At 38.9% G+C, this 27,801-nt stretch overlaps 1 protein-coding gene across 1 annotated transcript in view; it reads left to right on the top strand.

The window, feature by feature from the left end:
* Positions 1 to 27,801, top strand: part of BANK1 (B cell scaffold protein with ankyrin repeats 1) — a 157,306-nt gene that overhangs the window by 55,397 nt on the left and 74,108 nt on the right. Inside the window, exon 8 of the mRNA XM_087736449.1 lies at positions 13,212 to 13,408. Coding sequence (XP_087592575.1) covers positions 13,212 to 13,408 — 197 coding nt within the window. The remainder of the gene's footprint in view (positions 1 to 13,211; positions 13,409 to 27,801) is intronic.

A 27,801-nucleotide genomic window follows, 5' to 3' on the forward strand; every position in this document is an offset into this window, starting at 1 on the left:
AGATATGTAAACCCATGTCTTTGACTCCCTATAAGAGCATCCCAAACAGGCATTAGACAGATCAGCTCTAATAGAGGACTAGCATCTCCTTGTTCAGCCATTTTTATAGCATTTTGTTCCAAGCACCATTTTTTCTTCCAAAGAGAAAATGTCAAAGAATGCAAACTAATTGAATACTTTTCGGAAGGAAATTAAGCTATTGGACGAAAAGCTCTTTAGCACTGAGATGAGTTATTCTTGTATCTCTGAACAGGCAGATGAATCAGCCCTAATTTCATAATTTCTGTATGTGTTGCTTTTCCCTAGTGGTCAAAATAGGCTAACTTATGCCAGAAATCCAGTTGTCTGTCTCCAGGGGGAACACAGACGCTTTGCATTGAGACATACTTGGTTGAAATAGAGGCATATCAATAAGTCAGAATACAGATATACTTTTAACTTCTCAGTGACTACCTGTATGTGATTCTATAGGATTCCTTCCTACTTCCAAATTTTGCTTCTGAAGGTTTCAAAGCCTATTGAACTCAATAAAGAGAGCCTCTGATTAGACTTGATATCAAATGCTTACTTCGTAAAGCTTTGAATATATGTAATTTTCCTCCAAAAGCTGGAGTGAGTTTTTTGTGCACCTAGCATCTAATGGGCTCTACTTAATCTTCTGGCTTTCCAGTCTGGTGTAATAGCTCTAGCTTAATAATAATACCTCTACCCAAAGGTAGATGCACTCCTTGGGAGCTAGATGCTTCCAAAGTAGAGAGGCACTCCTTTCAACCTAAACACTAAAAAAAGTTTAAATCTTTTTAAACCTTATCTTTTGGAGACTGTTTCATGATTCCAGTCATTGGTATGACTATAGGAGCTCAATCTTGCAGCATGAGGCATAGATAAGAGAAACCTTTCTCTGTATGGTTTTACCTTGATGCTTTATTTTAACTTTATAGCTAGCACATGAGGGTACAACTGATAAATTGCTGTACTTGAGAGCTCTCAATGTGAACTCAAAGTGAACAAATAATGAAGAATTCGTGATTGATTTTATTGGATAACTAATGAATTGCATGGTTTGACTTCTCACAAAGTGTAAAGCTGCATGGTTAAAAACTTAGGAGTGTAAAACTAAATATAAAATCTAATAGGAAAAATGCACATGATGTAATCAAAGAAAAATGCAATGTGATGCTGCCTATATTAATAATGGTTTAGATCAAGACATCACCAGATGCATGTTTGCTTACATAATTTTTCAAGAGCTGCTCCCCTCCCCAGAATGACTGTTTAACAACTTCTTAGTATGATGAATGCAGTACTTGCGAGAGGTCTGTGTCTAGGCTGGCAAAGTCAAGGTAGATGGCAAAGCTGCAAAAGGTCAACTCTGATACCATCTTACTTTCAATGCATCTGTTACAAATGTCTGAATAATCCTCTCAGCTAGCACTTCTTTGTTTGGTTCACTCTTCAATGCATAGTTTCAGATTGCCTAATTTAAGACAATCTTATAACTGTCTTTATTTTGTATACAGAATCTCCCCCGGAAATGCAATTTCATTGTTCAAGGTGATAAGAATGAAAGCATGTACATGATATTACTATAGCTCTCACTGTGTGTTTCCTATCATGTACATACATTATTGTATTTATAGTAATTTTTTCTTACAACCCCTGAGGCTGTTTACCTGTCTTTCAGTTTGCATTTATGCAAATTATGTTCATAGAATCATAGAATGGTTTGGGTTGGAAGGGACCTTTAAAGGTCATCTAGTCCAACCCCCCTGCAATGGGCAGGGACATCTTCAACTACAGCAGGTTGCTCAGAGCCCCGTCCAGCCTGGCCTTGAATGTTTCCAAGGATGGGGCATCTACCACCTCTCTGGGCAGCCTGTTCCAGTGTTTCACTACCCTCATTGTAAAAAATTTCTTCCTTATATCCAGCCTGAATCTACCCTCTTTTAGTTTAAAACCGTTACCCCTTGTCCTATCGCTACTGGCCCTGCTAAAAAGTCCATCCCCATCTTTCTTATAAGCCCCCTTTAAGTACAGAAACGCTACAATAACGTCTCCCTGGACCTTTCTATTCTTCAGGCTGACCAACCCCAACTCTCTCAGCCTTTCCTCATAAGAGAGGTGCTCAATCCCTCTGATCATTTTTGTGGCCCTCCTCTGCACCCGCTCCCACAGGTCCATGTCCTTCCTGTGCTGAGGACCCCAGAGCTGGAGGCAGTACTCCAGGTGGGGTCTCACCAGAGCAGAGCAGAGGGGCAGAGTCACCTCCCTCGACCTGCTGGCCACGCTTCTTTTGATGCAGCCCAGGATACGGTTGGCCTTCTGGGCTGCAAGTGCACATTGCTGGCTCATGTCCAGCTTTTCATCTATCAGTACCCCCAAGTCCTTCTCCACAGGGCTGCTCTCAATCCCTTCATCCCCCAGCCTGTACTGATACTGGGGGTTGCCCTGACCCAGGTGCAGGACCTTGCACTTGGCCTTGTTGAACCTCATGAGGTTCACATGGGCCCACTTCTCAAGCTGGTCCAGGTCCCTCTGGATGGCACCCCGTCCCTCAGGCGTGTCGACTGCACCACTCAGCTTGGTGTCATCTGCAAACTTGCTGAGGGTGCACTCGATCCCACTGTCCATGTCATTGATGGAGATATTAAACAGAACTGGTCCCAGTACAGACCCCCGAGGGACACCATTTGTAATGGATCTCCATCTGGACACCGAGCCATTGACCACTACCCTCTGGATGTGACTATCCAACCAATCCACTGAACAGTCTACCCATCAAATCAATATCTCTCCAGTTTAGACAGAAGGATGTTGTGGGAGATGGTGTCAAAGACCTTGCAGAAGTCTAGACAGATAACTCTTCCCAGTTGGAGACTTTGAGCACTAGATGACAGGCCTTATGTGTAGTTTCTTGTTTAATAGATCTTTTCTGAATGACTGCTCTGTTATTCTATCCAGTTTATTATATCAATATAACCAGGTCTCATAAACATGTGTGATTACTTGTCTGTATACTAATAAATATATATACAAGCATGCCTATAAGATGTGCTTAGGGTAAAATCATCCATTGTTATTTCCCAGGGGTAGATTCAACTAGAATATTTTCAGTATTCCTATTTCTTTTAAATACTAATAAAAAAAGCAAGACGTCTTGATAAACTTACTATGTTACCGTAATACCTAACAGAACAACTTTACCTGCTTAGGATAGGTATATCACTGCATATAATGATTTCTGATAAGTTTTTCAAAAGATGCCATGGATCACACATATGTATTCTAGAAATTTGAATCTCTTGCCATCTAAGCAAGGAGAATTGTTTGAGCAGCACATCAGACTCTGTGAAGTTCCTTGCAATATGAAAACCTGGGTATATACCCCTGCAGGCACTTTAACATCTATGTAATATTCTTTCTCTATGGGATCTCACTTTTTGGACTACATGCAGGAAGGAAATTGCATCTCTGCCTACATGGAGGCAATAATGATGCTATATCCTTACTTGTTGTTTGACCTCCTCTTAAGTTTGTCAGTATTATTCAAAAGAAATTGATTTATAAAAGGCAGCAACTGGAAATGATAGAAATAGAAATTTTGCTGATTTTCTTACAAACCATGGTTTGCTATGATAGCCATTGGAATGTATTTTGCCATGCATAAGGTAAGTTTCAGTTGCTTGCTTTTGATGAAGTATCCTATTGTAATAGTTACTGTAGTAACCGAAAAGTAAATCAGGAATCTCTCCCAGCAAAATATTGTTGGAACTGCTGTATATGTACTAGCTTGTCAGAAACAAAATGCACACTTCAGACCTCAGCTGTGCCTTTTTTTTGTTTTAATTGCTTTTTATGTTGTTATACAATTATGTTTTATGTAGTTCTAAAGAAGATAAAAGTATCTAAACGTTGTCAAAATATATTTAGGATTATGCATGGATATCACCTACTAGCAGTATAGAAGAATTAAGATAAAGACTTTTATTCAGTTTATCACAGGCAAGAATGTTTTAGTAATGCATGATATTTAAAGATATTATTCTGCAGTCTCTGAAGGGCAGTACTGGAAGCCCAATCAGATGAGAAAGCTAAACGCAGACTGAATAGAAGCCACTGGAAAAACCATTGTGTTTAACAACAGCATTAACTGAAAGACAGAGCCGAGGCGTGTCTGGGATTTTTAGTGGGGCTGTCCTCCATCCCTTGTGGAAGCATGTAACTAAAGCTGGAGGTACTGTCCTGAATATTGTACATCAGTACCAAACTGATTTCAAGGTCCCTTGTATGCATATTATTCCTTTATATTCTGGTAATAGAATCCAGTCAAAACATACTAACAAATCCAAACTTGTATTTCAAAACTTCTCTTGAGCTTGGGAAGCTCTGATTCTGCTCTTGAATCCTCAGGTTTGGGAATTCTTGGTGCATTGGTTCCTGTCTGAGATGGCAATTTACTTGAGGAAAACTTGTTTCTTTTTCCACTATTAATGAATTTTCCTTTTTTAACAAGTTATCTGTTACTATTTCTCTGATTAAACTCAAACATCGAGGCTTATGAAAATTCACAAATTTATTCTTTTTGTAGAAAATACTGCTTTTTGTAACCTAACGCTGCTAGCAACATAACAAGTCCTATACTGATTTCTGTAATTCTTTCTTTCAAGCTGAAACGTCTATCCCAAAAGAAGAAATAGAGTCTGGGTTTTCAGCTGCTAACGAAACAATGGGAGAAAAGATAGACTGGGGGAGAAGAAACAGATGGGGCTTTAAGTATTTCTTTGGTTTAATTGATATTGACACTGTAGAAGTCATTTTAAGTGTCTATTTAAAATGCTAAAAAAAAAAAAGTAATGTCCTGTGTCAATAATTTGGAAAATAAAAGAAGGATGTCTTACAAGATATGCAGAAGTATCACTGTAGGCTGTTCTGTTTGCTTACTGCAATTTTATGAAAATTCCCACAGGCTAAGCCAGTGCTACAATACAGTAATATTAGATTTTATGCTCTGTTTTATAGCTGAGGTGTTCCAGAATGCTCTGCAGAGTGGAGAAGGGATTATGACAGGACAAAACATACAAAACAGCAATTCCCTCTTAACCTTGTGTATGTCAACTAAAACTTTTAATTAAAAGCAAGCAATGGCCTCAAAGTTAGTTGAAAGTTGAAGAAGCCCCCTTAATGCACTTAAAAAATACTTAAAAATATTTAACCTTTCCTTCCTGCTTATGATCACCACCTAACTAGTTCTTAGTGTAGGTGCCAAACAGCAGCAGCTTTTCTCTGTTAACACTTCATTAAAGGACTGCTACTGAGTAAAAGCTGTTCACTTCTAGCTACCCTAATAACTACTACTTTTGTTCGGTTCTATATATTTAGCTGAAATGTATCAGTTGTTCCAGTTTCACAGCTGATAAAAGTTCCAGCAATTTTTCCCAATTCAGTGTGACAAACTTGCAAGTTCAAGAATGGTATTTTCTGCCTGAAGCATGTGTGCTTTCAAATAATTACAGCCTCTTCCTACTGTGTATAATACAAAACTTCAGTTAAAGCAGTTAAACACAGTATGGTGGAAATTTCTTTACAGTAGAACATCTAATTTGTCTTAAGAGCTCACTGAATTTTGTGAATTGACAATTAAGTGAACAATTATAATTAAAAAAAAAAAAGAAACACAAATAGATCTTGCAGTGGGTTGTTCTTGCTTGGTTATTTTGACAATGGTACTCTTAGTTGTCATTGACTTTTGCTGTAGAACCTGGAGGAAAGAGAGAACTTCTTCACCTTTGTCAGGTGACTTGGGAGGGATTTAAACAGTGGTGCCTCTTTTCAGAATGAGGGCAAAAAGAAAGACCAGTAGGCTCCAATCATCTCTTTTGAGGTCATTAACCTTACTATATTTTTTAGTTAATTAAATATGTATTTAGGGGAGGAATTTCTGAGAGGTCAAGCCCAACGTCTTTTTCCCCTCACTGCATAGGTGGCAAAGCCATTAGCTTATACAGGGCAGAGAATGACTGCTGGTACCACAGCTGCCTACAGAAATGGGTATTGAAGTGTTATTGAGGTTGCTGAAGGAACAGCAGCCCTCTCGACTGTTGGTATAGCATTTACCAAGAGAGTGATCGTACCAGGGTGGCCTCGAGTGGTTCAATAGTTCAGAGTTTTCTATCAGCAAGACTTGGAAAGTTTGGCCCTTGAAGATAGCATCCTACTTTGTGTAAGCGCAGGGCACTGCCGGTTGTGTTGCCTGAAAAGGCTTTGCAAATCGAAGTGTTAAAAGCTGTCTTAAATTAGTGGAGCTCGGTGCGGTCATCTGATGGTCCTCACAGTAACTTTTTGCCTTGTGTCACAACTTGATGGCACCAGGCTTCTGTTTCATGGGCAGAAAAAATTAGATCTGTCCATTTCAACCACTCAATAAAGCCTTTGCATGTGTCTGTTCTAATGGGGAACCAATCTTGCACGACACTGAAACAAGATGTGGAGGTCCTCCTTTTCTGAGAGTAAGGCTGGTGGTACCATAGCGACTGAAGACGACATGAGGTTAATGCTTGTGGATTGAGGCCTTGCTTATTTTCTATATTATCATTATGACACCATATATTGATACCTGGAAAAGATGTAGTGATGACACATTTAGTGTGTGGAGGGGCATGGCGACAAGTCAGGGTCCTCCTAATCCCAGCTGGTGATCTACATAACTAAAGAAAAAACTGTGCACATCTGTCTCTCCTGAACCTGAAGACACTCTTATGGTCCAAAAGTGTTGTGATAATTAAATGAAATGGAATCTCAAAGCCAAGGACCAATAGGCAAAGCCGCATACCTGCTTTCCCCACAAGTTTCTGGTGTTTGTGTGGCTCCCTCCCTCCACACCACGTGATACACATGAACCATCTGTGGGAGTAGCTGGTACAGTTTGATGTCTGAAACTATTCATGGCTGACTGGAATGCAGAAACAGCAGCCGTTGTGGCTGTAAGCTTTATCTTCCTACATTGTTCATTGCTGAATCTCTAACTCTGCAGCAACAACTGGATCAATCTCATGCCTAGTGTTAATTCCTCAAGAGAAAGGGAAAAGCAGTCCGAACAGAGCTTTCTCTGCTTCTGAGCCAAACCTTGTTAGTACCCAGCCTAGGCTGGAGATGCAATATTATCATGCCCAAAAGAAAGCAGCTGAAAGACAAAGTAAGGTACTGGGAATAGTATGATGATGTGGTTCAGCAATGTTTGGATTCCTTAAATGAAGAATCTCCTCAGGTGGTCTCTTGAATTAGAAGCCTGTATTTCTTGTCAACAGAGGAGAGTTTTTGGTTGTGCATTTGGGAGTAGGGACACCTGGCTGAGGAGAGCACGATGGTAAGTTTTGTTAGCTGGGATCGCCAGCTTAGAGTGGTAGGACTTGTGTGACAGGTGTCAGCTATTGTCAGACAGCTGTTTGCTCTTAATGCATCTGTACAATAGGAAGGCCCAGAAGCCATGTGTGTGCTCATCTGATGTCTGTTTTTTCTAAAAGTGTCCATGTAACCACTCTACTGTTTGAGGCCGGTGTACTTCTGATTTCTTTGCACAAGCAAGTAGGTCTTTGGGTTCTGCTCATTTTGAGCAAAGCATAAGCCCTAAGAAGTTCGGTAATGTCTGAAGGGAAGGACTTGAAACTTTTTATATTGTGTTTTATGATCTTGTCCATTAGCTAACAGTGATACTATGTATTATGTTGTATGGCCTGGCAAAAATCCAGCATTCTGTCAATACTGTGTTTTGCTAAATCTTGCTGGGAAGATGAGTGCGTTCATACAGTTATGTTACTAAAAAGGAATTGTGTTTAATTTCATGGAAGGCTCATGGCTAAAAAAATGCGGTTATACAAAGCGCAAACTACATATTTAATAATGCAAAATATTTTAGGCAGCCAATTTTACTCTGTATTACTTGTAATAACAGTATACCAATAATGGTATAAATGTGATGATTTTTTTTTTTTTGCCAGAGCATTCAATTCCTGTTAAAATTGCCATTATGCCATCATTTTTTGTACTACTAAAAGACTTTCAATTCAAGGGCCAGTTATTAATTTATTTATAGATAATAAAGCCATATTTACTGTAGAAACGGATTTCACCATAGTATTTAAATTTATCTGTAACAATAGATGTTGCAGAGAGAGCTCTTGAATGAAATTAGGAGATAGGTTACAATAATTTTGTAACTTATGTTATTTGTCCTCTGTGGACATGGGGTCTTTTGATGGCACTCTTGTCTGTTGCACCTGTTTTAAGCATGGGGTGGAAATTCATACTGTGAAAGTCATTTGAATTACACTGTGAACAGAACTTTCCCTTTTATGCTCGTTTTTGAAGTGGATGCCATGAAAAGGTAGAAAAGATGAAATTATTTATAATGACTGTCAGTAGATTTATGTCTTGAGCAAGATTTGTATCCTGGAATTAACACTTCAATAATTAAGGTCAGTCTTTAGATTTAACACACTCCCAAGAACACAATTTAATCCTTGTAGCTTCTTTGTTCAAAGATGTAATAGTGATGCTAGCATTGATGCTTGTTTAAAATTAACCTTTTTGGAAATTGCCTTTCAATCTAAGATCTCATTGGATCTTGTACAAAAAGAAAGTCCCTCTGCTATTGAATAAAAACGGTCCTGCTTGTGTCTGCATATATGTATGGAATTTTGTTGCATTGTTGCACAAAGTTGCTGACTGATAGGTTGGTGTGTAGCACTATCCTCAATGGCTCCTTCAGCTACAGTCGTAACTAGAATCAACATTTTGAGGCTGTATGATTTTATAACAAAGCTCATGTAGCCCAAATAGTTGTGAAGGTGTACAGGTCAGATTTATCTGAATGCTCATTCTCAAAGTAAGAAACGAATGAAACTATTTCTGTCTCCTTTTCATGATGAAAGTGCTTTAATATTGTTTATGTGGTGTTAAAAACATTTGTTTCTCTTATGTCTTTTTTGAGTATTATGTAAAAGATCTCACCACCAGTGCTGCTGTTAAAGTTTTCATACCTGAAGACAGCCTTCTCTTCTTACTGCAAGAAGTAATATAAAAAAAAGTTTGTTTTAGGAAATTGATTTCTTGATTTTTACCATCCTCCATGGCTGGCTGAGGTATTTCATTTGTTAATGATGGAGTCTCCTGTAACATTCAAAGTATGTAAGTGTAGCAGTCCTGCTTGAGTATCAAACCTAGCTAGGGAGGAGTTGGGTGGTGACCAGAAGAAACAGCACAACTGCGAAGGAGCTGAAGGGCTTTTGGAATTGGTTCTGGGATACCTCTCTTTTGTGTTACTTTGAAAACTCAAATATAAGCCTAGAACAGGCTTATGAATACCACTGACTCTTTTTGTCTTTATATTGATAAAGAAACCATAGCATCCAGTCCATTGGTAATATAGACTTGATTCCCCTTTCAGATTTGTAACCAATTGTTTCAGGTTTCATTAGCATGAGTGGAAATTCTTTTAGAGCATGTTATTAATACTTTGTTAAGGCTCTTTTTACTGACTGTATTTGACCTTCTAGAGTCTGCTAACAGGATACAGACTATTGATTAGTGTTCATGTAATTTGCTCTTCTTTAAAATTACTACTTAACACTTATTTCATCGATGGACATCTCAAAAATAGCAAAAGACAGAAGCATTAAGAAAAGCAATTTGACGATGACATGTGGATGTTTTTTGAAATATTAGCTTGGTTCTGGACACTTTTTTGTTTAAGAGAATCCTGTGTAATGTGTAAAAGTACACTTAGCTTTGATACTGTCGTCCCAGCCTTAAAATACTCGTGTGATAGCTCCTTAAGTTGGTATATATTTGCCTTGGTCTCAGGGGGGGTTAGTTTTTCTCTGCAGTTAGCAAAGTATAGACAAAAATAAGAAGTCAAATGGGTATACTCTGGGGTAACATTTATAGTTCTTCTAATTACAGAATTAAGTCTGGTTTGTGGAACTTCAGTTAAAATCTTGAGCAATATGGAGTAATAAGGTTGTGTGGCACCTACTTCTCTCAAAAACCTTGGCTGCCATACAGTTTTAAGATTGCCTATTGTAACTCAAAGGATTTTAAAGCACACTGCAAAAACAAAGGAGTATAAGCTAAAACACGTACCCTGGTTGATAGAAGCTCAGCCTGTGTAGGCCTCTAAAATAAGTGACTTGATTTACACAGGTGCCGTGTATTTACAGTGTCTTGGTTGGATTTTTGGTTGCCTAGTGGCAACAGAAGTCAGGCAACACTCAATTTGTTTAAAAACCAATGTAGGGTGCTTAATGTGACTTTTGATTAAAATGTAGCCCACTCAAATATCTTGTGTCAAAACAATATTGGAGTGGGATAGTGGTGGAATATTCTTTGTCCAAAATGCAGTCAAGAATTGTCTTAATTTTTCTGATCGATCTGTACTTAACTATGCCTATTCCAAGAACTGTTCTTGTTCCTTGTATCCTTATATCCGTACATCTAATAGTGGGGTGAGGTTTTACTCTCTCCCATATTATCATTCTGCAGGAGCAAAAGGGGGGCGGGGGGGGAGGTACACAAATTCACCACTGCTGAGTCAAATTTTAATATGTAGAAGAATGTAAAAATGAGAAAGTTTGTTAAAGACTGACAGCTAAGACAATTCCAAAAGGAGTCATAACTACTACTAAGTCTTTCTTCTAGCACATGAAGGTCTGAAAATGTGCTGACTAGCCTGTAGGACAACTGATGACTGTAATTTAAAAGAGAACTGAAGAAAGCTAGAAGGAACTGTGTAGATTCCCAAGCTGTAGTCCTGGTTGGGAGACATGTGGAAAGAGACAGACTGGAGTTGAAGGATTCATGAAGTTATAGCAAAAATGGGCAGGCTGAGCACAAAGAAATTACCAGGACTAACTGGTATTCATTAAGACCTCTGAGGAAATTTAAAAGTAAAATAGCTGGATTTCTAACAGTAGTGTGCAATTTTTCAGTTCTCTAATACTAGAAGGTGTAACTGTGATGCCAAAACCCAATTTCTCTGTGGGCCTTGAGAACTAGAAGCAGGTTAATGTGTTGTCTCTACCAGACAAATTAATAGAAATTGTAATAAAATAAATTTTCTGTAATGTGAAGTCTTGCTTTATAGATTTCTTGTAGTTTTTTGTAAGAGTCTGATCAAGTCAGTAATTGATTGGGCATGGATGAATAACTGGCCAAAACCAGGAGGCAGACAGTTGGAAAAAAACTTATGCTAGTGATACAACGTATTCAGGGTAGTAAGGAGGAGGGCTAAATGGGAAAAAGAATGGGGGAAAGGCCGTATGAGATTTAGTAACTATGCAATAGAATGTCAGATGATACTAATTGTAGGTAAAAACAAAGTGATGCAAGTGGAAAAAGCAGTTCTGTGTTGTCATACAAAATGAGAAGCTTTGAGCAGGCTGTTAGCACTGAGGAATAAAACAGCTGTGCTGGTTTTGGCTGGGATAGAGTTAATTTTCTTCACAGTAGCTAGTGTGGGGCTATGTTTTGGATTTGTGCTGGAAACAGTGTTGGTAACGCAGGGATGTTTTCCTTATTGCTGAGCAGGGCTTACAGAGGGTCAAGGGCTTTTCTGCTGCTCACCCCACCCCACCAGTGAGCAGGCTGGGGGTGGCCAAGAAGCTGTGAGGGGACACAGCTGGGACAGCTGACCCCAACTGACCCAAGGGCTATTCCATACCATATGACGTCATGCTCAGCAATAAAATCCTGGGGAAGAAGGAGGGGGGAACGTTCAGAGTGATGGCATTTTGTCTTCCCAAGTAACCGTTACGCATGATGGAGCCCTGCTTTTCTGGAGATGGCTGAACACCTGCCTGCTGATGGGAGGGAGTGAATGAATTCCTTGTTTTGCTTTGCTTGCATGTGCAGCTTTTGCTTTCCTTATTAAACTGTCTTTATTTCAACCCACAAGTTTTCTCACTTGTACTCTTCTGATTCTCTCCCCATCCCACTGGGGTGGGAGGAGTGAGCGAGTGGCTGTGTGGTGCTTAGTTGCTGGCTGGGGTTAAACCACGACAACCATGCAGTTCCATGATAACATCAACTTGTTGCTAGGCAGCAGATCAAAATCAAATTAAATACTGGGAATTATTAGAAAAGGAATAGAGAACAAAACAGGACATAATTATGACAACGCATAAATTACATGGTTCACCCACAAGTTGAGTATCATGTGCAGCTCTTCTATCATCTCAAAATAGTTACATTAAAGCTGGAAAAGGTTCAGAAAAGAGCAGTGGGGGTATGGAGTTGATTCTCTGTAAGGCACAATTAAGTAGACTGGAGCTCTTCAAGAAATTCTGGCAGTGAGTAAATCACTAGAAGTACAGAGAGGGCAGACAGAGATGGAGAATAAGATGAATTAGGGACTATCATTTGAACCTAGCAGGACCTAGAGGAAGCACTTCTTCATGCAGTGGGTAGTAAAGCCACTGCCAAAAGACCCTGAGGGTGCAAGAAATTGGTGGTGCCCAGGGCATGCTGGATGCATACTTGGAAAAGAGATAAACTGCGTGTCTTAATAGACAAATCACTACAGGACAAACCACAAGTGATTAGAAAGTAGAATATGAAGGCAGAGGGAAGTGTTGTTTATGCTTGGTCTCTCTTGTTGTTGTTGTTGCTGTTTGTAACTTGTGGCCACTCTTACAATTAGAATACAGGGCTATGCTGAAATGATAAACTGACTTCAGTTTAGCTTTGTCCCAGTTCTCCAAGGTGAAAAATAAAGTCTGTGACAGAAATTAATAACATGCTATTTCAGAGAAATCTTGAAAACATAGCACCATAAACCTATAAAAATGTCCCATTCAGATGTCTCAAATTAAAAATATTCCTAAAGCATTAAATCATATACGCCTAAGCAAAAGCATGTCTTGGCTGTAGAGTTTTCTTCCACTTGCAAGAAAACTTACTTCTCATTAGAACTAAAGTGCTTTAAAATCTGCCAGAAAAATGAGATTTCTCAGTTATACTAAAGGCTCCTTTATTAAAATATACATGCAAATTGTAAAACTGTTAGTTGGAGGAATTGTTCTTTGGATACTAGTTCTGTATTGGCAGTTTGATAACTGTGATTCTGTAGCGCTAATATTCAGAGGACTTTGTAAAAGGTGGTGGAAGGTGTTCTATAAAAGCAAAACTGTTCTTTATGAAAACTTTGTTTCCATATACAGATAGCCATTTAGAAGAATTTCCTACTCTCCTTCACTGTGCAGCCAGATTTGGATTAAAGAACCTTGCGACATTTCTACTCGATTGCCCTGACGCCACACGCGCTTGCAAAATAACCAACAAATATGGAGATGATCCAGCAAGTATCGCTGAGAAGCACGGGCACAGGGAACTAAGAAAATTAATCAAGGAATTGTCAGTAAGTCCATATGCTTTTTCATATGTCTTCTATAACCAAGGGACTATGATGTTGTACTACTGAGATCCTGTAGTATCTCCTCTTGTAAAGCCTAATATGTTGTAGTCCTTCTGTCTGAAAATATTATTATACTCCCTGTCTCAGAAAGAGGGGTCAAAATGGGGTACAGCTACTTTCTTTGTGCACTGTCATAATGGAGATCAGAGTTTTTGTGCTGCTTGAATTTTAGGCATGTAATGGAAGGAGAACAGTGAATCACAAGTACCTCATGTGGCCTAGCTAGATTGGTGCTTCCAGGGCCCAAACAATGGTTATATAGTAGTCTAGCCCAACTGTCTAGAGTAGGAGATAAAGACTTCTTTAAAAGTCACTCTAAAAGTGACTCTGAACTCTTAGTGTTGCCACTCTTCAGCATTCAACAAAGAGTGGTTGCCCTGCCTTGGCTGTCCACTCCACTGTGAAGGAAGGCTAAATTTTACCACCTTGTGTTAGATGGAGTAAATCTTTCTTCAGCTGGGTATGCAGGAGGGGTTTTGGGCAATAGTTACCTTTCCACATGAAAGATAATAGAATAAAGGTCTGTGCATAGTTCTAGCATGCAAACTACTGCCGATAAAATCTAACAGAATTGGCAGTATAAAAAGCAATATACTGTAGTAACATTTGAGAGCTTTAACCTATTTTAAGTCTTTGTTGTGCTAACTATAATATGAGCAGAGATGATAATTCTTGCCCCAGAGGTTTTAAAGCCTAGAGAACAAATTAGATAAATCATGTATTGAAAGAAAGACAGGATGTGAACAATGGCATAAGTAAGCCTATGTTGTGAAGACCTGGCGCAGCTTTGCTGATGGTGTGTTTTGTTTTTTGGGGTGGGTTTTTTTTTTTTGGTGTTGGACTCCATGTTCACAGACAAATGGTAACAACAGACATGTAAGAGGAGAAAATACAAGGAGTGAGAAAGCTAGAAGTTTCACTTTTCTGTTAACGAATCATCTTGATGTAACCATGGATAGACATAAGACCAAAGATGGCATTTAAAGAAATACAAGCTAATAGCTGTGTAGATTATGTAGGGGAGAATGTTTTGCATGACTAAGGAGGAAAATGCAAGAAACCTAAAGGTAGTTTAATGTAGAAAGAGATATCATAAAGAATGGAAACGCTGGCTGACTGAGGTTAGTTATTAAAATTCTAGAGCAAGGACATAGGGATTGATGAAGTTTTTTCTTTGATACAGTTGGCATCTAATGTAAAGGTGAAGGAGAGGCATTGGGAAAACTGAAGACGAGTTTACTGTGATCAGTGTTGAACCATGCAGATGGCTTTAGCAGTGTTTCATGAGCAGATTTTTATTTTCTATGAGTTCAAGGGCAAGAAAATTGCAGACCCTAGAACCTGAAAGTAAGGCGTTTTGGCAGTGGTCAAGATGCTGAATGAGAATATGCTATTTAACTTTTTGTTGTTGAACAGCTATTGATACAGGCTCTAAAAACACCGAGGGTCAAGAGTATCTGCAAAGCTGGTATTTCTGCTTTTCTAATACTGTTAAAGAAAGCTCATGCCTAATTGAGAATGTGATCTGGTGTCTTTTCTGTAGTGACAGAATATTTTCTTGCATTTACTGGACAATGAATCTGATCAGATCTTAAAAGCACGGCAGAGCTTTTTCTGCTGATGGAGCGCAAAGGGGTGTTGTGCTACAGAGGTGATGCTTTTACCTCAGTTTTTGATACTGTAGTTGAGATCAAATTTAACTGCAGAAAATATGATCCTCCTTATGATCCAGCATAAAGCTGTCCATAATACCAGGCTCTCTTTCTGGATCAACATGTTAGTAATTTTACATATAAGAACTTCTAATTACAGTAGTTGTCTCACAGTCATCCTTGGTCAGAGAGCTGCCAGTAGCAGTCTGACATATAAGGTCAGGACCGTCAGTTCTCGTAGTTTACCAATTTGCCTTGCAGAGAATGGAATTGTGTTCCCCAACATCCCTACCTGTGGATCTGGCTAGATGCTATTTTTGTATGGTCAGGTACTCCCGGTACACACTGTGTAAAGGATTGGTAAGACTAGGCAGAATGTAAATGAGGTGATATTTAACTCTCAGTGAGATACCTAGATTTCTTTTCTGAGATGGTCATATGAGTCAGAGTTGAGCACGGAAACATAGTTTCCATGTTAATTTATCATGTTTAATGATAATGGTTAATTCCATAGGACGTTTATTTTTTATGCTAGTGTTGTAGAAACTCACTCCCCTGCACTTCAGATGTGTCTTTATTGTGCACCCCACATGGGACTAGAGGCTTCAGAAAATGGGTAGTTTTCTTTTCATCCTTAGAAATGCACTCATATTCAATTCCATGGTACACCTTGGGGCCTCTGTGAGAGGAAACATAAGCACACATGGTACAAGCAGACTACAGCTGATATGCATTGAGAGAGTACATTGCACTTGTGAAGTCTTTTTACATTTTGGTAGACTTTGTCAGTGACAGAAGGCAGTTTTTGTGAGGGTGATAACGTTTTACTCTAAAAAAGTACGCAAAGTATGTGCACACCTCTGATTAGCTTTTCTTTTTTTAGTAAGATTTTTAATTGTCCTAATAAAGTTTCAGCATAAAGTTATCAATCTAAACCATGGATTTATAGTGGTAACTCTGACTTTATACAATGTAATTTTTCATTAAAGCAGTTCCTTCATGGTACATATCAGATATTATTTGCCCGTAAACAGTTAACAATATTTGTTCTCTGCTCATGATGACTGCTCTCCTAAGTGTGAATACCTATACCAGCCCTGAAGTAAAAACAACTCCACTACCATGGTAAGCATGTGTAGTCTGGTTAGGACATGCAGTTGTAGTACCCATTTTCAGTTGATTCAGATGGTGTGGCTTACTAATCGGGCACAAGTGAGAACTGGAGCATGTTTCAAGTCTGCCAACTGTGTAATATGGTATTTTAGAAATGTTAGCTCCGGCCACTGGAAGAAAAATGACTTATTTGTGTCCCCTGCAATAGTGCACTTAAAAACAAAAACACTTACTGTACTTCTGTAATTGATGAGAATGTGGAAAAGAAATATTTGTGTGGCTCTGAGCCAAGCAGAATTTAGTTTAACCACATTCCAGGAACTTCCCGTTACAGCTGAAGTATTGAAATTGCTCGTTATTACAACAGAAGTACTTTTGTACTTGGCACACCTCTTACTGTTTTAAAATTGTTACCTGTGTTTTGCCATTTCTTTAAGGTATGGTCCCAAAATATATACAGTAATTCATCACTTCTGTCTTAAAGAGCAGAGTTCCAGAAAAATGAGTGTATTAAAACATGTCCAAAATCCTATAAAGTGTCTTTCATTTGCCTTTGTGCTGGGGAATCCTTAGGGGAGTAAGAATTCCCTGAGATGGTTAGAGGGAGAGAATGAGCACCAAAAGAAGAAGTAGCAACACCACAGCTCCTATTTCTGTCCTCAAGCTCCTATTTCTACCCTTTGCTGTGCAGCCCTCTTTGGTGGCTGGTGAGCAGATCTGTGCTCAGGGCTTTTTGGCGATGCAGCTTTGCTGGTAATGCCCTTCAGCTCCCATGTCCAGCAGGCTTACACAAGTTCCCTGTCCTTGTTTAAAGGGAAAATATCTTTTCTGGAACTTGACACCAACAGTGTTGATGTGGGGAGAGTTACAGCCACAGAAGGCAGATCTGGAGTGCCTGGTGGGCATGCTGGGAGCTGGTCTCCTGATTTGTGTGAAAGCAAAGCACAAGGGAAGGATCACATAACATGTGGCATGCTTCTGCTGATACCGCTGTATGAATGGGGGAGGAAGAGATTTTCCCCTTTTAGTACCAGTGTTATATGCAGGGTCATTAAATGCTAAAAACATCACACCCTTTAAGAACCTGTATAAACGTGTGCTCCCACAAGTGGTAGTGTCTGCCTTCTCTGTCAGAATCCTGCATTTCAAACACTCCTTGAAAATGTCTCCTTTGTGCTGAGGGAATGCAAGACTTGATCCACTTGTGTTAAAGGTACTAAATTGATGGAGCTGTCCCTAAAAGAGTCTTTAATGGGGATTATGGTAAAGCTCAGTTTCAAATGTGCCAGCAGTTTATTAAGCAAATTGTATTTTTCTTGCATTTTAGCACAAAGGCATCTAAGTTGGACATTAATTTCCAGTTTCTACATGTTTCATTGTAGTTTAGATGAAGTAATTCCCTCTTCTGTAGCATAAAAGAGGGATATCGCTTAACATTCTGCGATAACATCCTGAATTGTTACTTTGTCTTGTGATTTTTATTCCTCTATAGAACCAAGTACTTGACTATTTTCCATAATTGCTTTTAGGTTGAATTGCTTGAATCAAATGTGTCAATTTAAAACTAGTAAGAGACATTCAGTAGGAATATTGGCAGGAATCCTTGTCTCAGAGCATCTGAACAGGGGAAATGATGAGTCTTTAGAGTTTAGTTAATCCAGCTGATGGCTCAAACGCCAGTAACAAAGGCAGAAGTACTTTTGCTTTCCATTAGCCACAGGCTTGAAACAGATCTGTGGTCAGTTGTTACAGTCCCCGTGACAGGTAGTACCATGTTAAGCCACAGTTGTTTGCTCGGATATTGGGGCCCTATTTCAGGTGTTTGTATATTGCGTATGCTCTGTCCCTGAAAGCTGCTTTGACGCTAGCTTGTTGTTCTTGTTGCCAGCTGTGGTCTTCTAAGCCTATGTAAAAGTTCCGCCTCCAGAAAATAAAGAAATCGCTTAAATGAAGTTCTTATCCAGCACACAAAGGAGGACTTTTAAAAATAGATGAGAGAAGATTTCTAAGCATTAAGTGACTAATGAGGGGAGTATGTTCAATTTGTGACCTAAACATTTAAAATTGGAGGTCGCACTGATAGCCAGTTCAGGCATTTATGCTTTGGTACGGGCGTAATTCTTTGTTCCAGCGCTTTGGGTTGCTAATTTCTTCCTTCTTTTACTAAGAACTGTGCTGCTGAATGTGTCATAGTCAGGAAGATTACTGTGTACCACTTGTAGTATACATCATAATTTCTAAGAAAAATACAATTCAGGAAGTGTTTTATTGGTTGTTTAATGCAAATAACTTCTGATTGTTGGCTTTGGCCTTTAAAGCCGATTCCTAGGGGTGACATAAATGTTATTTAAATTTAAAAATTGAAACAGTCATTTCATGTTGCCACCACGCAGTCGAGACAGCACGAATTCATTTTTACTTTTAAAATACCTTCTAACCTTTCAGAACTGGTTGTCTGAAAGCTAAGGCAGAAAATGCAGGTTAATTGAGCTTTTTTAACCTCCCAAAGATCTGTGCCCAGGCCTGTGACAATCCATGGCAGAACGGATGGAAGAATCTTCTTCCTCTGCCACCAGCAAAACTCTGTCTGGATTTCTTGTTTAATATAATTTTCTGTCTGCCTGCTTCAGGTACGCCTTTAGGCAGCTATTGAAAAAAATATAGGTATTTAATTCTGTACATACTGGTGAAGTTCCTTTAGAATTGCATAGATTGAGACATTGCCCTGGATAGGCCTTTCACAAGAAGCCTGTTTTTTCCAGAAGGGAGAGTTACATCAATTCCTTTCTAACTCTGTTGAGGTACATACCACAAAGTCTAGATCCGTAGTTACCGAGTTCACTGCTGTTAGCAGTTCCCTCAGTAACAGAGAGAAACATTATCATACAGGTGGTCATAATTTTCACTCGGAGCCTGTTTTATGGAAGACATATGGGGAGGTTTCGGTTCTGAAATGCTGAGCTATATTTTTTAAATCTTAGCAAACTTAAAGGATGGGCAGGGGTGTAGGTTGGCAAGTAATTCATCATTGTACACCTCTCCCCTCTCATCTGTGTCGTATTTTGAAGTGAATGGTTGGAATCAGAACACAGAATTTCTTCAAGTATCTTCAACTTGATGAAATAGAAAAGAATCTACAAAAACAATGTACTGTGGAAATTGAGGGTACTTTTTTCCTCAGTTGTTTTATGCAAGAAGAATCTTACCTGGCTTTCTAGCTACTATCACCAAAAGACAATAAATCTTTACACAACAGGAATCCCTTCAACAAGGATTCTCATGATTTGCTAGGGAATTCTAGAAGCTCATTGGGAATCAGCTTTTTTCGAACACAGAAGTATTATTCTTACATTTATCTTTAACTTTGTGTTTCTATAAAAGGCTGTATGATATGAAAGAGCTCCCCAGCACAAAACTGTTATACGTTTAAATTTGGTTGCAATATCTTCCTGAGATATAAATTTTCTCCTGGGGAAGGACCACATGTAGAAAGATGAAGTGGATATATGTTAAAGAATCTTAAATGAAATTAATCTGATTGCTATCAATATTTGTTTAATTACTTTAAATACTACTGTAGTATTGCACTGGTCCATAGCTCATTACTTTCAAATAACTGGAAGAGTATATGAAAGAGAAGAGAATTAGTCTGATTTGAACTTCATACTAATCCACTAGTGATTCCTCGGTAAAGCCTGCTGGGATTTTATTCTTGCCACAATATTTTAATGTTCAGAAATGCTGGTTACATGCATTCTTTGGTACACTGGAAGTTCCTTAACTGAAATGAATATGTGAACAAATTCTTTGATACTTTTTTAGTGACTGGGTATTCACAAATCAAATTCTTAAACTTCTTGAGGAATTGGAGCCAAGTCCCGTGAACTTCTGCCAGCTGATAGGCAAATGTTATCCTATGATTTCTGTCAGATGTTTGTTCACTGGCTTCTCTTTCTTTTCCAAAATGTCTTGTGGAGAGGCTTCCCATTGTCAGTGCCTGGTGTCTTGTGTTTCAGATTTGGTTTGAGGGTTTATTATTTTTATTTTTACTAGCTGACAAGGTTTCCCTCTTCTCTTTTTCGCATGTTCTTGGAGGGATGTGCTCCCTGTAACAATATGCTGGCATATAGTGCCTTTTGAGGTCGGACAATTTATATTTCAGTGAAGAGATAAGGTACAGGCTGAGCATGGAAAAGCTTGTCCTTAAGGAGAGAAGGCTAGATTTCTCATTTTTAAAAAATCACAGTCATTACACTAAGCACGTTTTTAAAGTTTCTATGTAGACTTCTGTTCAGGCTAGAACCTTGCACCTTAACTGTGATTAAATCTTCTGTCATAACTGTGCAATTGAGTACAGCCTTCTTGCAAAAAGAATGATAAATGGAACTGCAGATTTGGAAACCTTGCTTCTGTATGAGATGCCTACTGAGATTTGTGTGTAATTTAAAGTGAACTAGAACAGTTTTTCCAATGAATTGTCTGGTATTTTGTCTCATCGTTTGATATTCTGTAACCATATCAGTGACACAGTGGAAGTCAGTTATTTGTCATTCACAGTTTCAAAAAGCCTTTACGATTTTTAAGGGAAACTTGAATACTAATGGAATTTCAGGCAAAATGCTCATGAATTAGAAGCAGGGAAAATGAGAAGGGTTCTGTAATGATACCTATGTTCTTAAATGTATTTAGGGTTGTAAAACCAAGGGATTTCCAGAGGTCTTTCTGACTGTTTTGTTGACAGGGCAACATCAGCAAAGATACTTAGCTAAAGGATTTTTTGGGAAGGTGGGAGGTGGGGAGCGTACAGTTTTTTGTTTAGGCTGAAAAGAATCATCTGTATCATTCGTCTGCATTATTAGGCGCTGAATTTGTTTGAACATGTGAAAAAACATTTGGCTAAGCTGTTTATGTTAATGAAAAATGCAAATGCAATACTTTACAGAAGTGAGAGAAAATAAAAGAGACCATGTTATGTTGTTGTGGAAAATAAATATGTTTAGGTAGATAATGAGTCTGTACTAGCCTGAGGAGGTGTTAGAAGGTATATGGTAAAGATATGTAGAATAATAACTGTTTTCAGAGTAAATGAGGTGCTTCTGTTTAACCTCTGTCATGGTAAGTGAACAAAGAAATTTGACATGAAATACTGTCCTGTATAAGATGTAGTTTCACTATTCAGCTAGTTAAGATACCACTGAAGCTAGTGGCATAGGAAGGATTCAACAGGCTAGAGATTTCTGTGGATGTTGAGAACTTTTAGTCACTGTGTAGTGTGTTGTTTTTGCATCATGAGGGCATGAATCCTCTACCTCAGTTACAACATGAGGTTAAGGAAGAAACTTTCCCAGGGGGAAGCTACCCCAGAGTTGTCCATTAAAACAATTGCTCTTTGCACCTTTCCATCAACTTTCCTGCACTGACTGTTCCAATAACTGTATTATTAGGTGAAAAGGTTGACTTTCTTCTTCCTCAAATACAGACATCTTGGAAGCCCTTGCAATGCAAAGGAAAAGGTGAAATGATCTAAAATCATCTGCTAGCTCCAGGTTTACTACAGAAGGATGCTGGGGCATTCCAATGGGAAGTCTAGAAGGAAGTTTTGGGTCTTGCCTCTGTCATTTGAAGTAATTTGAAGGTATATGTATAACTGTCAAAAAGCAGATTTACCTTGATATAGTATATGCTCTCAGTGAGGCTATCTGGAGTATGCCCTTTGGCTGCCTCCCAGTGATCTGGAAGGGATCAAACATCTGTCATATCTTAGAAGTTGTTGAGTACAAAGAAAGATAGCATATTAACAACACCTTTCTCCAGCCCCTCAGAAAGGGAGAAAAAAAAAATTAAAAAAAAATGCAGAGCAAAACTGTAATAAGGGCTTTTCAGCTTCATGGGGGAAAATGAAGGAAAATTAGGAGCGGAAAGGAGCTGTTAATGCTACTGTGGTAAATATAATCTGTGAGCCAAAACCACCTAGCTTTTGAGTGACATTGTGAGATCTGAAGGGAGCTTTTTGATTTCAAAGCCCTAAGAAAAACTGGGTGAAGATGCAAGAATTGATGAGTAAAGTTATGTAAGAGGCTTGCCATGTCCTTAGCAATCTGAAGGTTCAGAGGTCTGCACAGATCTAATGGTGACTTACCAAACTTTCCTACAGCTGTAATTTATTGCTTAATTAGAAAAATTGTCTTTCGCTGCTACATCAATAGAATGACCATTAGGGAAACGCATTTCTCAAAGCTACCAAGCCCATTATATGAAACTGCTTAAGAAAATCCATTTCTGCCCTGCATAGTGTTAGTTCTGTTTAACACAGCCATGCACAATCTCAATTTATAATTCTGTCCGAGGACCCTGCACAGAAGGCACACTCTTTATTTTGCCTTCTATTCTTCCTGCCCCCATATATTGTTTTACAATAAATGATTCAGTATTTCATTGCCAGGACTCTACTCTAGGGTGTCTAGCAATAATCATTTCCTTTTCTTATGATTGGTGTGGACTTAAAAATGGTTTCTGAGTTCCCACACTCTACCAAACTCAGAAGAATGTTCAGTGATTGACATATATGCGTTCACTTTCATGAAGAAAGCCAATATGTTAAAAGATTGCTTTATAATACATGTTTAATAACCATCACAATCACTGTAATTGAAATTGTATGCTGTGTCTGTAACAGACATGGGCAGCCTTCCTCAACCCCAAGAGCTACGTGCCAGAATCTTCGTGTGGCTGGCAGCAGCAGTATACGTATGTCAGAGGTTTGGGAGTTGTTCTCAGGCAGAAGTTGTTAATGATTCTCTACAGCTCTTACTGTGAGTGTGAGGCATATAACTGGATCTTAGCACTCTCTGATGATGCCAGTCTTATGAGCCACATTGACTTGATTTTACTTGCTTCTGAGATTTCAGGTTATTTTGCTGCTCCTGTATGGTCTTGGTGTGACCTGGGAGCCATCCTTGAAACATTAGAGAACTGCTTAAGACCTGCAGTTGGCCACCTGCAGCTTCTGAATTCCAGCTGAACTCATCTCCTGTTAATAAATACCACATTCAGGGAGCCACAAGAATGAAAGTATGCAGGAAGGCTCCTGCCATATGGAAGACACTGGCAAGTTCCCGTCAGGCTACCTAAGAAAACACAGAAATCAGTATCTGTACCACACATGGAAGTAATATAATAAGTGTGATTCCTAATTGGATCACTTAATCAAACCTTCAAAGATCTTTTCTAATGAGATATATTTTTTTAAAAATGCTGCCAGTTGATAGCATGTACTGGTTTACGTAAATGGGTCAAAGGATTGAACAAAAGTTTCCATGGAGACTTTATATGACTCCAAGGTGCTTTCCAAATTAATTAAAGTCTTGTGTTGCAAGGAAAAGAAAGAGGTTAAAGGTGACAAAATCCAGTACTGGTATATCGATCTGCAGTCAATTCTGGCCAGCTTGTCCTAGGGACACCTGTCATCATTGACAACATTATCAGTGAAGTTATAACTGTAAAAACTAGTGATTTTTACAGATTTCTTTGTTCTTCTCTTCAGAAAAGTTAAACAAGACAGACCTAGGCTCAGGCCTGAGCTGATTATGCACATACAGAAAAAGAAAAAAAAGCCTCCTTCTGGAAACTCAAAAATAGATAATTTCAGAACTCTGAAAGCAATCATGATTGGGGTCATTAGTGAGAACTGTTCACCTCCTTTTTTCCATATTATTAACTAAATGGTTTTTTTATTTTTAATTTTTTTCTTTTGTGCATATTAAATGCACCCATGTAATGCAAAGAGAAATATGATATTTCTTATTAGTTTTTTAGTAAATAAAATGACAAAGAAGCAAGTGTGCATATGCAGTACATTGTGTTGTGGCTCACGAAATACGATGTGTTTAGTTAGAGCTTGGGCACTCAGTGAAACAGGCGTCTATCAGACCCTGGACTGTGAATCGTTACTGAAGAACAAATAATGCACAGTGCCAGGAGCAAAATGCAGCACGTTGTTCAGGCAGCACTTAACTAGGAGGAGTAGTTATTGGAATTGAAATCATCTCCATAAAGGTGGTAAACTACTGGATAGGGTTTTAACAGTGATTCACTCTATATCTGCAAGCAGTAAGTGCCAGCAAAAAAGAGTAGATGGTAGAAGTACATGAGCAGAGGCTTTAAGCAACCCTGGAAAAAATGCAGAGCTGGTGGGCTACTGTTGAACAAAACCATTCATTCCACAGAGCAGAAAAAACATACGCAGGGCATAAATGAACAAAACCATACCTTCGTAAGAGCTGAAGTTTTAACTGCCTACCACAGTAGAGGTGAAAAAAGTAGAGAGATTTGGAACAGAAGAAGATACAGGGATTTACACTTGATTGGAATTGAGAATTTGTTCTTATGGAGTTATTTCTAATCTGGCTTTTTTCACCAGCAGCTGAAGATCACTGGGGGTGAAAATATACATTGGACAAAGTATGCCGATCTAAGTAGAGATGGAGAAGCTAAAAATGATCGCTAAAGTGTCTGGAGTTCTGAAGTACTGTGACTGTGAGCATCAGACTAAGTTACGCTGTGTGGCACCACGTTCTCATAAGCATATGGTCAAAATTTGGTGCTTGTGGCTTGTGTAAAATGGCTACTAGCAAAAATAAATGCCATTATACCAAGCAAATGAGAAGGATTTAGCAGGATGCCAAGAATTTTAGAAGATTAATATCCTTTTGAAAAGCTTGCGTTAGATGAAATGGATCATAAACAACTTTATTGCTGTGGCCTAAGAAGTCTGTGAGGACTCAGGGGAAGGCTAGCTATGGATTCATGGTCTGAACACCATATGTGGCAGTCTGGTCATAAAGGACAAATACAAAAATATGTATTGGATTAGGAGAGAGTGAACTTCGATCTGCTGCAAAAACGGCTATGGAGGGTTTGTGGATAGTAAGGATGACAATAGTACAAAGCAACAAAGGTTGCGTATTCCAAATTATTACTATAATAAGTTTTTCTGCTATATAGGTGGGATTTCTTCTCTTTTTTAATGCAGTAAGACTGGAAACTTCTATACTGTTTTGGGTGAACCCATTATAAAGGATACAAAAGAATATGAATGCATTTAAGAACAGAAAAATCTATGGCGGGGAAGGCAGAGATATTTTATTCTTGCACTGAATGAACCATATGATTGGAGCCACAGCTAAGACTTTTCATATATGTAAAAAATAGAGGCCAGGTCAAGTGAAAGAATTCATTGTTGACAGTTTATGAAGAGTTAGCTCCTTAGAGAAAAATAGACACAGGTTTGATTATGTTCCTGCAGGCAGGGAGAATCATGTATTCTTTATTTTTATTCTCATTTCCTTAAGAGATCTTCAAAAGATCTTTCAATAGCTCTCACAGCAAATGTAGATGAACTACTGATTGGATATATCAAATCTTGATTTTGCTGGATAACATTATACAGATCGAGTGCACCCTCAACAAGTTTGCAGATGACACCAAACTGAGTGGTGCAGTTGACACGCCTGAGGGATGGGATGCCATCCAGAGGGATCTGGACAGGCTGTAGAGGTAGGCCTGTGTGAACCTCATGAGGTTCAACAAGGCCAAGTGCAAGGTCCTGCACCTGGGTTGAGGTAATCCCTGGTATCAGTACAGGCTGGGGGATGAAGGGATTGAGAGCAGCCCTGTGGAGAAGGACTTGGGGGTACTGATAGGTGAAAAGCTGGACATGAGCCAGCAATGTGCACTTGCAGCCCAGAAGGCCAACCGTATCCTGGGCTGCATCAAAAGAAGCGTGGCCAGCAGGTCGAGGGAGGTGACTCTGCCCCTCTGCTCTGCTCTGGTGAGACCCCACCTGGAGTACTGCCTCCAGCTCTGGGGTCCTCAGCACAGGAAGGACATGGACCTGTGGGAGCGGGTGCAGAGGAGGGCCACAAAAATGATCAGAGGGATTGAGCACCTCTCTTATGAGGAAAGGCTGAGAGAGTTGGGGTTGGTCAGCCTGAAGAATAGAAAGGTCCAGGGAGACGTTATTGTAGCGTTTCTGTACTTAAAGGGGGCTTATAAGAAAGATGGGGATGGACTTTTTAGCAGGGCCAGTAGCGATAGGACAAGGGGTAACGGTTTTAAACTAAAAGAGGGTAGATTCAGGCTGGATATAAGGAAGAAATTTTTTACAATGAGGGTAGTGAAACACTGGAACAGGTTGCCCAGAGAGGTGGTAGATGCCCCATCCTTGGAAACATTCAAGGCCAGGCTGGACGGGGCTCTGAGCAACCTGCTGTAGTTGAAGATGTCCCTGCCCATTGCAGGGGGGTTGGACTAGATGACCTTTAAAGGTCCCTTCCATCCCAAAGCATTCTATGATTCTATGTTTTTATGATATACAAATTGACCATATTTATGTGGGCAAGAGTGAAAGGCTTTGCAATTAGATACAGGCTTAGAAATTTGAGTGCTTCCATTCATTATTTTCATTCTGAAAAGGCTAGTGAAAAATGGTATTAAAAAGTAGCTATATGCTAACAGGCTGTAGAATTATACTTGGATCTGTGTTAAATCCTGTAAATTGGCAGAATGATGCAAATGAATCATGGATTGTTGTCTTCTGTAACCAAAAAGGTTGTGCTTTTGGTAGCAGAGGACGGTTGCCATAAATGCGAAGGGCTACAGCAACAGAGAACAGTCAGAACTCAACATGAATTTGTGGTCTAGCAGCTCTCTACACAAGACTGTATTTAGAGTGGTCTCAGTGGTTGCAGATTTCAATGTTTTCACAAAAAAAAATAGTGGACTATCTTACAGACTAACAAGAGATTACCATAAAAAGTTGAGGCATCAGAACTGCAGGATCTAACCCATCCAGAAGAGAGAAATGGGTTGTTGCTACCTGACAGCAGCGATGTTGACATATTTTAGAAGACTTGGAAATCTACCCACATTTACAAGGAATCACGTGGAGTATTTGAAAGCTACTAGTTTGTTTAGTTAATAAATTGATTGTAAGAATTTTAATTGCCAAGAACCTTAGCTTCATGATGCTCGTTTCAAACATTGTCCCTGATATTTTGTGAGACTCGAATTCATCATAGCCTCAGTAAGTTTGAGAGTCATTTTTGATATTCAGAATTGTAATTTGACCTTTCTTTTGGATTTCTGTAGTTACAGATATTTCCATTTCTAATACTTAATAGTGGGGAAATTTTATTGTGTTCATTATAATTCAGTTAGCAGTGAAATGTTAATTGCGTAGTGCTAGTTTGTTTAGATAATAACGCTAGATTAATTTGCAGATTTTTCTGATTCGAGGAGGTTTTGTGTTAGATTGGTACACAAATTATTATAATGGTCTTACAACTGTTCTTGATTTTATTGGTACTACACCAGCTCATAGCATGCTGGTATATAGGATAGGAATGTGGTTAAGAATTGTTCCTGAGTGATTTGGGGAGTTAATGCTTCCATGGTTACTGAATTCTTCAATTTTTGGTCTCAGCATTGAGAGGGAATGTCTATGAACATCCCTATCTCTAAATTAGTGTCAATAGTGCAATTTAACAAAGTTATTCTGGTCTTTGGCTCCTA

This window comes from Nipponia nippon, unplaced genomic scaffold (assembly GCF_047370975.1).
Source record: "Nipponia nippon isolate SJK-2023a ecotype South Korea unplaced genomic scaffold, ASM4737097v1 scaffold_6, whole genome shotgun sequence".
NCBI lineage: Eukaryota > Metazoa > Chordata > Aves > Pelecaniformes > Threskiornithidae > Nipponia > Nipponia nippon.